Consider the following 11,649-nt stretch of genomic DNA (forward strand, 5'->3'; position numbering starts at 1 on the left):
GGAGGACATGCAGAGGGCTGGTGTGACAGAGGATGCAGGGAACAGGGTCAGATGGAGACAAGTGATCCGAAGTAGTGACCCATAAAGAGAACAGCTGGATGACGATGAAAAAGAAGAAGGGGATTTAAATATAAAGTATTGTTGGGATTTTTAAAGTTGGTACTTCCACTCCTGCCCAGGAGGTGGCGGGAAAGCACCGAAATTGTGAATGTCAAACAACTGTAACAGCAGAAGAAGAAAGACGCACGAATACGACGTCAGATAGGTAAACAATAGCACGTCCCACGGCAGACTCAAGAGAGAGGTGTCATGAGATAAATTCGCTTTAAATTCACCTGAGTCGTGCTAGCATATTTTGTAATAAGCCTTCGTAAACATTTGAACTGTTCGTGGCGCTCTAGCTATAGGTAGCAGGCTAGATATCGGAGCTAGCTGAAGGTACGGAGGCTGGTTCCGCTGGAAACGAAGAATGTGCTTTTACAGACACTACCTGCTATAAAACAATTACAGTTAGTATCCACTGCTGCTAACAAACTGCAGATTTCATGGTTTAATTATTTGCATTTTAGACATGAACGGCCAAGCGGACGTCGAAGTCGACTACAAGCGGAAATACAAAAATCTCAAACGGAAGTTAAAGTTTCTTGTTTATGTGAGTGTTTTCATTTTAAACCGTCCCGTTTCCTCCGCCGTGCTATAGTTGCGTGTCTGTCTTTGCGCTGATTTCGTTTCGCTGGTTTCCTTTTCCAGGAGCAGGAGTGTTTTCAGGAGGAGCTGAGGAAAGCACAGAGGAAACTTCTGAAAGTTTCCAGGGACAAGAGGTTTGTGAGGATTGTGTCTTCATATAGGTATGCTTTGTGCATCCTAATGGAAATGCAAAAAATAATTTTCTATACATGTTTTCCAGCTTTCTTCTGGACAGATTGCTGCAGTATGAGCGAGTAGATGAAGACTCATCAGGTAGACTAGGAACATAAAACCTTTATGAGTAAAAACAAAAGCTGTTGCTTCTGAAGTCCTGTGGATCAATTTTGTCTTTGTTTTCATCATCAGATTCAGAAGCAACTGTTTCCTCGGAAAACAGTGAAGGGGAAGGACCCAGAGAGAGGGAAAGGGAACGAGAGGGAGCAAAGAAGTAAGTCGGCTATTTAAGTAAATTAATTACCAGGTAGATCAACCAGAATCATTCACTTTTGAGTAGGTTCATATTTAACCTTTTATTTCCACCCTCCACAGACGTCTTGTGCAATGCGAAGTTACCTGTTTACTTTGCATTGCACAACACTGTGTGTTATAAGTATTCATAGTAGTTGCATGCTCCATGAATCACTCATTTTATAGTTTGAGCCCAATGAATTCTGGTGTTGTCATCTTGGAATAAGCCAGTGTATTCAGGGAAGAAAAAATTCAGTGATGGAAAAATCCTGGGCATTCAGTATATTCCGGTAGTTAGCTGATCTCATTTTCGGACAAATAACACTACCAAACCAACCCTAGACAATCTGAAGCAACTACAGATCATAACACTGACCAACAGGTTCCCATCTGAAATCGGATAAATCTGGGATTATATGACCACATGATCTTTTTCCACTGTCCAAGATTCTAATCTTTATGCTCCCTAAACTGAAGCCTTTCCCCCCAATTAAACACCAAGTAGTTTTCTTAAGGCTATGTGTGGAAATACCCTGTCTTTCAGTATTAAACACAGCCATATTGTATGATTTGATCTAGAGTCATTCAATCATCACCACTTCCAGGTTTAATGATGTATTGAACAGTTCTTAACCCAATTTTTGTAGTTTCAGAGATCATCCGGAATGCATGCAGGCCATTAATTTGTCCCTTTTGAAATGTAGCTCCATAAATGAAGCGTGTGAATTACCACAGTAATTATTGGTGGAAGGCTCTTTCCTATTCGAGGTGTTAAATCCAGGTGGTGACTGGATTTGGCCAGTCAGTTTATATTCAAGCATTAAATGATATTAAGGTACAGGTTAGAGTAGTGATTTCCCTTTGTTTAGTGTGAGTCTCTAGCCAACACTAATAAATCATAAAGTGAGTATTTTTACTGTTTTACAGTGGCTGAATGTTGTTTTTCTCCGTTTTCTTAACTGTGACTAGCTAGCACAAGAACGGTGTTTTCACAATTCTGTATGAGAAAAAAAAAATTCAGCATAATCTTTCTGTCACCCTGTCTCTGAGGGAGAAGGTGGCTTGCCCTCCCACTTAGTGACAGGGTGAGAAGTTCAGTCATTTGGGACGTACTAGGAGTAGTAGCAGTGAAATGTTCCATGCATGTTCTACTGGGAGTAGGCCCCGGGGTAATCCCAGGACACCCTGTTCCACCGAGTGAGCTGGAGGAGGTGGCTGGGGAGAAGGAGGTTTGGCTTCTCTGCTGCCCCAACGTTCCGGCCCCGAATAATCAGCAGAAAATGGATGGATGGATATGCAATGAAGGCAGTAGGGGGCATTTTAAAGCTAGGTTTATTTGGGCTTACTTTACATGTCCAAGCCAAGTAAGCCTGTTAGGACAGTTGAGTGAAACATTTGTGCTTTCTAATTGTTAAACAAAACACATTCATATTTCTTTTTATTTAATCCATGACCTTCTTTTCAGGCGAAAAAGTAGTCCCGGTGCGTGCCTCCCTTCATCATCATCTCCTCATCTCTCCCTGCTTTCCCGTCCTGGTGTGAACTCCCTGCAGTCATCCGGCTCTGGGGCCTACCTCAACGCTGTGAGTTTCTTTCCCCTCTTATCTTATTGCAACCAACAACAATAACATTGCCGTCATATTCATCTTCTCATCAAAGAGCATAATCTGTTTTTTTAATTTTGCATTATTTTATTCACAAGTCTGTTCCTTGCTTTTTGTTTTTAGATTTATAATTGCTCCACTGTCTTTTTATTGTTCATTCTTCTGTGTCTGTTTTGTTTGTTTTTCTGTGTGTCTGTCTTATAAACTGCCCTTTGACTGTGTGCATGCATGTTTGTGTGGTCATTTGACAATGATTTGGGGCCTGCGTGTGTGTTGGGCAGATGCCCTTCCCACCAGAGTATTTGGCTCCCCCAGCTGAACGAATGAAGAAAGAGAGAAAAACAAAGACGGCAAAAAACAAGAAAGAGACTACGGGGAAGGTGAGAGAGGAAGAGGGGAAACAAGATGTTCAGAGATAAAAATAATTATGATCAAACACTTCACGCTTTATTCTCACAAACTGTACACAAACCAGCTATTTATATTTGATGGCCCGGCAGGCTGTTTCCAGTATTTTCAGTTTAGATGCATATTTATAACAAAGTAAAAAGCATCTAAAATATGTATATTTCATAGTACAGTTTTTCATTTTTATTGCTCTAACAATGGCATTTCAAGACCCTTTTGTTGAGCCCCAAAATGAAAAAATATATGAGTGCATATACAGTTGTGATAAAAAAGAAAGTGCACCCTCTGTCAATTGTAAGGTTTTACATATCAGGATATAATATTTAAAAAATGATCTGGTGTTAGGAGGTTTTAAATTGAGCTAAATACAACCTGAGATAAACAACACATGGTCTTTACCAAAAACATAAACTGCAGAAGCAGTTTGTGGAAAAACAAAGTGCGCCCAGTGACTCAGTAGCTTGTAGACCCACCTTTAGCACCAATAATTGGAAGTAATTTTTTTCTGTGTGACTTTATCAGTCTTCTTCAGTTCATTGACGTTTGTTGGCATTCATTTATGCACAGCTCTCTTAAGCATTCCAGTCAGGTTGAGGTCTGGACTTTGAGCCATCACACCTTGATTCTTTGCTTTTTCAGTAATTCTGTTTTAGAGTTGCTGCTGTGCGTGGGATCTTTGTCCTGTTGCAGAGTTAGCCAACAGATGATGTCACATTTGACTGTAGAATGCTTTGGTGTACACAGGAGCTTATGCTCCACTCTATGACTGCAAGGTGCCTGAATCCAGCGGCTGCAAAGCAAGCCAAGTCATCGTCCCTGCACCACTGCACCTGACACTTGATATAAGGTGTTTGTGCTGACAGGCTGTGTTTGGTTGTTTTGTATTTTTTGCCATTTCTCTGAGCATTGTGTGTTAAGACCCACTCCTGTGAGGATTGGCAGCTGTCTTGAATGTTTGCCCCTTGCGAATAATCCTTCTCACTGGAGAATGATGGGGCAGATTGTTTGGAAATGCCCTTGGGCAGCAACAGTTGCTTCTCTAAGATTGCTGATCATTGCTGATGGCTTGTGTTAACACACATCTGAATGCTCCAGACCAGAAAACTGCCAAATCGTCTGCTTTCATAAAGGTGCTCACATTTGCTGATTATCAATTAACCAAGTGCATTTGATTAGCAGCATCTGGCTGCTACCTACACTCCTAATGACACACTGTAATATGCAATTGTTACGGTTGTATTTACCTAATTTTAAGACCCACTAAGAACCAGGTGAATTTATTTATTTTTTATTCTATCCGGATACATAAAAGCTTAGATTTTAAGTAGAGTGTACTGTCTTTTTACCATGACTGTTCATGCTTTGTCCTGATTTACTCCGGTCATCTGTGACATTACCATCAATCCCCACTCATCATTCTTTTACACTCCGTCCATCCCTCGCTTTGTCGTTCCAAACAACAACTTCTTCTTTCTGATCTTCTTAGGTCGTTACTTCAATGGCAGCTAATTACCCATCAGGCCCTGCAGCTCCTCCAACAGCCAGTGGCCACTTCAGCTGGGTTCCTAGACAGATGTTTAGCGGAGATGCAGCTGAGGAGGAGGGCGAGAGCGACGGAGACAGTGACAGAGGAGACGAAGACAGAGGAGAGGGAGACGAGGCTGAACTCGTCATTGACATCCCTAATGAGTGAGCCTGAGTGTGCGATTAGATTTATTTATAAGTGAGGGAAATGTATGTGGATGTAAGGTTGAAAAATAGAACAGGGTTCAATGTATTTCTGCATTGAACAAACAAGTCCACACTTTTGAAAGGAGGGTCAAGCTCCCCCTTGTGGACTTAAGCTTAACTGCAGCAGCGCTGTCCAAACAATATCATCAGTAGTGCGTTTGTGTAAAATTATGTCGGGTTATTGGTCTGTGACAAAAGTGCAGTCTGCAAAGGATTAAGAAAGGTCTGGAATCACTGAGCTGGATGGATACTTTACTTTGTACAGCGGTTTCAAACTACCTGCTGATTATTTTTGTCAAAACATCCACACAAACTGAATACTAGGTGTGTCCTTTGTTTTTTTTATTGCTTAACAGCTGTCTCTGACTTTGTATTGTAGAAGTGCTGCAGTCCTTTTAAAACTGTTCAACTGTGACATAAATGTGTGTGCAGCTTTAAGTTTTGTTTACTTGTTACAGTTTTGACATTTCTCATTTGTACTCACAGTTTATTTCATCAAATCGGTCAAAAATTAAAGTGTTTCTCATGAATGGGTGTGTATAGTTTTTGTACCCATCCAACTGTGTGTCAGATTAAAATAATTTCAGCAGACTAAAAGTTTTTATTTAAACTTCACTTGTGTGTGTGTGTGTGTGTGTGTGTGTGTGTGTGTGTGTGTGTGTGTGTGTGTGTGTGTGTGTGTTATTCACAGATTCCACCGATGTAGCTTTACTTAAACAGAAAGTGTTTATGTGTTTACCAAAATGCATTTGTAACATATTTTGTAAAGTGAAAGTGTTAAATTGCTCTTATGTTGTGGTTTATTACCCCACCCTGAACTCACACCCTGAAACTCCCATTCCACAGCTCCACACAGACACTGAAGTAGGCAGTCCTCTTTGTACTGTGTTGCATTTAGCTTTTTTAAATATTTACAACACTAAAATACTGCGTAAACTTCATGTCCATGTCACTTACTGTGTATGACTGTCTTTGCTTGCTTGACCTCTTTGCAAAGGAATCCTGATACCGTTGTTGACTGAAGCCCAAGGGTACATTTGGCTCATGTTGGCCATAACTTTTAAGCAATGTGAAGGGAGCGTGGCGCGACTCCAGCTCTTCATGACTAAAAGGGAGTGCAAGATATTTTTTTCCTTTGACTCTAGAGCTGTGGTATTGCATGCAGATTTCTGTTTTTGCGACATAATGATTTTGCAAAAAGCACTCAGTGCCAGCGTCATGCCTCAACAGGCACGGTTCTGATATTTAGGAGGGCAAATGTGCAAGCCATGAAAGGGAGTGTGTTCAGATTTCAAGAATCGCTGCACTCTGGGAGAGACAATGACCCGTGAAACTGTCGCTATCCAGATTTAGCTCTAATAAGGAGTTCATGAACAGACCCTGCTATATTTAGAGTTCACTTTCTCTCATTTATCTGGACTTTTAGGTGTGAAATTCTTCTTAATTTGGAAGCAGTTCAAAGCAAATATTTGATCTGATAGAGAGTCAGCACTTTAAGGTAAGCGCTTTACCTAACAACAAGAGTTTGTCAATCAAATAACCTTGCACAGAGACCATTGTTTAGGCATGCAGACATACAGGTAATTGACAGTCCTGAATAGGTGTGGGCTTTCCTTGTGTACTTAACAGAAATGGGAGTTAAAGGTGTAACCATAGAGAGTATGAGAGGGAGGGGTGAAGTGGAGGTACAGGCAGAGGGAGAGTCACAGAGGGTGGAACTGACAGAGGGGGGCGAGGCTGTCAGGAAAAGGGAAATGAAGGAGTAAGCAAGATTGTGCCTGCAAACACAGACTCACTCTCACAGAGTGCAGCTAACATTACCAGCGGACAGACATGGTTGCAGAGAAACTGGAGGAGGAAACAAGGAGCGAGTGAGGAAAACAACAAGCCATCAGCAGCCAACCTTGGCCACATTATCTTTCTCATCTATATACGGAAATCACTGGGTAATTTATAAGCCTTTCACTCTGTGTGTGTGTGTGTGAGTGAGAGGAGGGGGGGGATCTGCTAAGCTCACCACCATCATGCTGTGTCCTGCTGCTGTCAGTGCAGCTGCTGCGGCTGTCTGCCTGCTGGCAGTGCTGGGCCTAGGTCTGTCTCTCCCAGCTGAGGACAACTCGGAGGCAGACTTCACCCTCTGCAGCAACTGCTTCTACAGACAGACGCCTCCTCGGGGATCCTCTGCAGGGCCGCTGCTGCGCCCACGCTGCCACAGGCTGCCGGGAGGGCAGGCGTTTGCCACTCTCTCCAGACCGACCTGTGACACAGCTGTCTACTCTGCCTTCCATCTCCGCCAGGGATGGACTGAGAGGGAGGGAGAGGAGGGGAGAGAACCTGTGGTAAGAGTTCATCTATCACATTTCTTAAAGTAGAAGTGCTTAGTTTTAAAAGATTAAGTTATAAGTAAAGAAATGTGGTGGAGAGTAACTAAGTACATTGTGAGTGGTAACCACTCAAATTTCTAATAAAGAAAATTAAGTAAAAAACGCAGAAAATTGAGCCCTGCAAAAGATTGGTGGCGTGTCCAAGGTGTGCCCAGCCACCTGCCCTGTGACAGCTGGGATACGCTCTAGCCCAACCGTGACCCTGAATTGGATAAGCAGAAGAAAAATCATCATTGGTATAGAAAACATGATTCATAGGAACATTTATGTACAGAATGCATTCTTACATATTACATATGTCTTACATATTGTTATTTAATAGTCAAACTAAATGTTAGTTTTTATATCTAAATTTGAGCTGACACACTGGAATTAATCAAACATAACATTCAACCACTAAAATACATTTTTCATTTCAGGAAGGCAAGTAAATAACTGCAATTTGGCATCAAAAATAATAACATGTTTCTATCTTTTTTCTGCTTTTTTGCAAAATAGTAAATTAGAGAATTTATGAATGACAACAATAATGATATTTTAACATTGGATTGACCATTAGGAAACATAAGAAATTATTTTCGTAATTACAATGCTGTTAATTTAGGGCATCTGTGGCATAAACCTTATATTGGTTGGTGAGCTATTAACTTTGTTAAGCACTCTACTTGGAATACTTTATCCCAGACAATAGAAATAATCTGGGATAATAATAAATAAGAAGTAGTAGTATAAGAATAAGTCTGGGGATAACTAAAGATTTTTAATGCAGAGCCTTTGAATAATACAAGTGTATTCAATATAAAATAAAACACCTTTGAAACTTTTATTTTTCAAACATTCAGCTCTCAGGCCAAACAAAAAGTTTTTTTAAATTAGGAAAGGAGTCTGATTATTTTTTCCACATTAAAAATCATTTGAAAATGGAGCTTAAAGAAAATGCAAACAATATAAATTTAAAAGATGGATTGGATCTTTATCACACTCATAATTATCAACACTGAACAGCTGAGCACAGAGAAACAGGAATTAGAGATGTTTCTGTTATTGTTGTGTCCTTATATGGGAACATTTAAAAATCAGAGTGCATAGATTGAAGAGTTTGATGGACTCTTTCTTAAACTGCTGGTTTTGGTTCTTTTTCTGCCAGACAGAGCAGGAAGAAGACATTAAAGTGGCAGCACCAGCTCTTCTCAGAGGAGGTGTGGATCCATCTCATTCTTTCTCGCCCACAGACTCCCCTTTTCACCACTGGGATTCAACAGTCACAACACTGGTCCAGTCAAGCGTGTCTCCCCAGTGCAGCACTGTAGGGGGTGATCTCTACATTCTTACTGGAGCGGGAGGACTCGGGGCTGCTGAGGATGGAGACGAGGAGTGTCAGACGAAGCCGCTGTGGTCTGCGGCGTGCTGTGCTGTCCCGCAGGGGAAGGGTGGCTTCAGCGTTGGGTTAATCAGAGAGACGCAGGAAGGGGTGAGGCAAGTGAGCGTGAAGGAGCTGGAAGACATGCTTGGATTGGCAGAAATGTTCTCTGAAGGCTGCGGAGGAGGAGATGGGAAAAGTGTTGAAGTCGGAGTTGGTCTCCACAGTGAGGGACTTCCTGGAAATACAGATGTGCAGACAGACATTCTGGAAAGCCGAGAGAAGTCGATAACTAAAGAACAGGCAGCTAATTCTCAGTCAGGGAAAGCTGATGGTGCTGACGCCATGCAGGAGACTTCAGCAGATGCAGCAACTTCTGAGGGCAGCAGTAATGAACAGGGTGATGTGACACGTTCAGGAGCTGTCAGGTCAGACTCCGACTCCTCAGCTGAACATGAAACTGCTGAAGAGACGGACACAAACTCCACCAGCACTCTGGTCTCCATCCTCTCCACCACCTTCTCCATCTTCAAATTTCCTCTGCGTCCTGTATTTTCTACAATCACACAACTACCTGGACAGGTAGCTCTAATAGCTCTCTAATAGCTCTAATGTGTAAACATCCAAAAATATACTACACAAAATATAAATATAAACATAATTTAAACTGAATTGCCCCTCTCACCATACTAACAGTTATTTTCTCTGTAAAGGATGTGCAGATATTAAGAGGTTCAGACTCAAAGATGTTTTCTGGGAGTATATCATACACTTCCATAGAGTCGAGTCTATATTAAGGGAAAGGTGCAATACTGGGTCCACTTTCCCATAAAGCATTACTGAGACTTCATGGATTACCTCGCCACACCCTAGTTTGTAAAAACATCATTGTTAACATCATGATTTTGTCAGACCTCTCAGATCCACATTCCAGACACGTGTGTAACACATGTGTGACAATTGTTTTCACAGACTGGCTAATGCTCCCTGAGACTCTCTAATTTCACTAGTTACAAGCAATCCTTGAGAATTAAAAGATATTATGACTTTATATTCATTAAACAGTATAATGACCTGTGGTTCTGATTAATGTTTTCAATAGGAAAATAAAACCATTACAAATCATTAGAAATAGACAATTTTTCTTTCTACATTTGAGCCTCGGGTTAATAAAACTGTCTCAAGAGTTTGTGTTATGTATTAACCTGTTATGTATTAACATATTCAGGTTCAGAGTTAAATAATAAATCATCTCATTCCAGTCTGCTCCGCCCGTAGACTGGAATGAGGTGTGGTGTACAGGTGGAGTTAATTCTAGGTGTAGTACATTGCCTCAAGGCTTTCTGTCTTTTTGTTGTTTATACTTCCTGCAGTCACACTGTGAAATCGACTCACTATTCTTATCTGCGTTCAGGTCACCTATGTTCTCCAGGAAGACCTCGGAGTTCTCTCTACCCTGCCTGGAGAGACCTTCACCCTGTTCCATCTACTGACCTCTGACCTCCTCTCCTGGATGGGCACAGCAGGAGAAATGCTGCTAGGTATTGGGGAGACCTGCTTCTGTAGTGTTTATTACTGCACCTCCTCTATGATGGGGGAACTGCTGAGCAGCTGCCACACTGGGGTCACTGGTCTGGGCACCCTAGCTGGAGACACGGTGGGGGTATTTGGTGAAGCTTTGGATAATGCTTGGTCGGTGACCAAGTTCTTTGGAGGGCGGCTGTGGGAGCACAGTGAGGGTTATGTGGGAACAGTGATGTCAGAGATGGGAGGTCAAGCACAAGCTGTAGGAGGAGGTTTTGGGAGACTGGTATGGAGAAGTGGGAAGGGAGTGATCAATGTGTGCAGGCTGGGTGGAGGGGTTATATTTGGAATGGTTGATGTAGTCTTTGGGGGTGTAAGAGAGGCCTTTGGGCAGGAGTCGAATGAAGAATGAAAGAAAAAAATAAAACTCAAGATGACACCTTTAATAAACTTTAATAAAGTTTCAGTTTTGGTTTGTAAATTTCTTCCAGATATGAATGTGTGAAAAACTAATTAAAGATGATGTAATTTGATATGCCTTAGTTGTTACAGATGGTTTGCTGGATTTATTTTTGAAATAACATAGTGGTGGAGTAAATTTCACTGCATTTCTTACACTGTAGATCTTACAATTCACTGTGGAAAACTAGCTGCCCAAATAGTCTGCTGTACTTGAGAGCTTAACCAACTGTGATTTGAATAACACTGTGCACACTCTGCTTTTGGATGTAATTACTCAAGACAACTTGTGTGATAACTGTCACATCTGTAAATCTGAATAAAAGAGTATGCTGGGTTACCAACATGACATGCACCATTTCCTTGAATTCCCTTAATTGAATATTCTTGTTTCCTTCTTCCAGTAGTACAGTTTGACACATATATGTATATTTACCCAGTTACCCAGTCATATTATACTTCTACTGCAAACTGTATTTTTAGACAGTAAAAATTAACAGAATTTTACAGATTAAACCATGATGATGTTGGTAATACGTTTTTACCAGTTCAGTAAACTGCTGCTTTATTATACTATTATACTATATTTATTATACTGCGTTATTTATACTAAATGACGATGAAAGCAAAGCTAATATATAACCTAACCTGCAAGATGACTCTCTACCACAGACAAATTTTTATTATCGAGGGCACATGAGATATAAAACATTTGTTATGCCTATTTGAATGCAAATATATTGTTTTGGTGTAATATATATATCAACAGACATTGTAGTGATTGAGTATAACAGTCCAAATAGCAACATCTGGAGGAAGGAGCGCGAAACAATAGAGTACCAGGGGCTAAAGGTGGAAGGTAAAGTGTAAGAGTCATTATGTGTGTCATTGTATTTAAATTTGAATATATGTGTGTGTGTAATTAAATTCAGTCAACTGATTGTAATTTCTTTTTTTTTAAAATACATACTTGCTAATTATCATTTTCTTACTATTAGCTGATTTGATGTAATAGTTATGTACT

At 40.8% G+C, this 11,649-nt stretch overlaps 2 protein-coding genes across 3 annotated transcripts; both read left to right on the top strand.

The window, feature by feature from the left end:
* The first annotated feature begins 158 nt into the window (after nucleotides 1–158).
* On the top strand, nucleotides 159–5,428 carry ino80e (INO80 complex subunit E). 2 transcript variants are annotated; one of them, XM_082550671.1, is made up of 8 exons: nucleotides 159–265; nucleotides 570–652; nucleotides 751–821; nucleotides 908–960; nucleotides 1,054–1,135; nucleotides 2,621–2,738; nucleotides 3,041–3,139; nucleotides 4,654–5,428. In XM_082550671.1, exons 2-8 carry the CDS (start codon nucleotides 572–574, stop codon nucleotides 4,858–4,860), a joined length of 711 nt encoding a protein of 236 aa, XP_082406797.1. In that variant the 5' UTR covers nucleotides 159–265; nucleotides 570–571; the 3' UTR covers nucleotides 4,861–5,428. The 2 variants fall into 2 exon arrangements, with proteins under 2 accessions (XP_082406797.1, XP_082406796.1); XM_082550670.1 differs by lacking the exon at nucleotides 159–265 and adding an exon at nucleotides 272–438.
* A 1,140-nt stretch (nucleotides 5,429–6,568) lies between these two features.
* Nucleotides 6,569–10,974, top strand: LOC309716701 (uncharacterized protein). Its single transcript, XM_082550669.1, has 3 exons — nucleotides 6,569–7,237; nucleotides 8,430–9,224; nucleotides 10,057–10,974. Exons 1-3 carry the CDS (start codon nucleotides 6,923–6,925, stop codon nucleotides 10,576–10,578), a joined length of 1,632 nt encoding a protein of 543 aa, XP_082406795.1. The 5' UTR covers nucleotides 6,569–6,922; the 3' UTR covers nucleotides 10,579–10,974.
* The last annotated feature ends 675 nt before the right edge of the window (nucleotides 10,975–11,649 follow it).

Source organism: Aulonocara stuartgranti, assembly GCF_965226115.1.
Source record: "Aulonocara stuartgranti genome assembly, chromosome: 11".
Lineage (NCBI taxonomy): Eukaryota > Metazoa > Chordata > Actinopteri > Cichliformes > Cichlidae > Aulonocara > Aulonocara stuartgranti.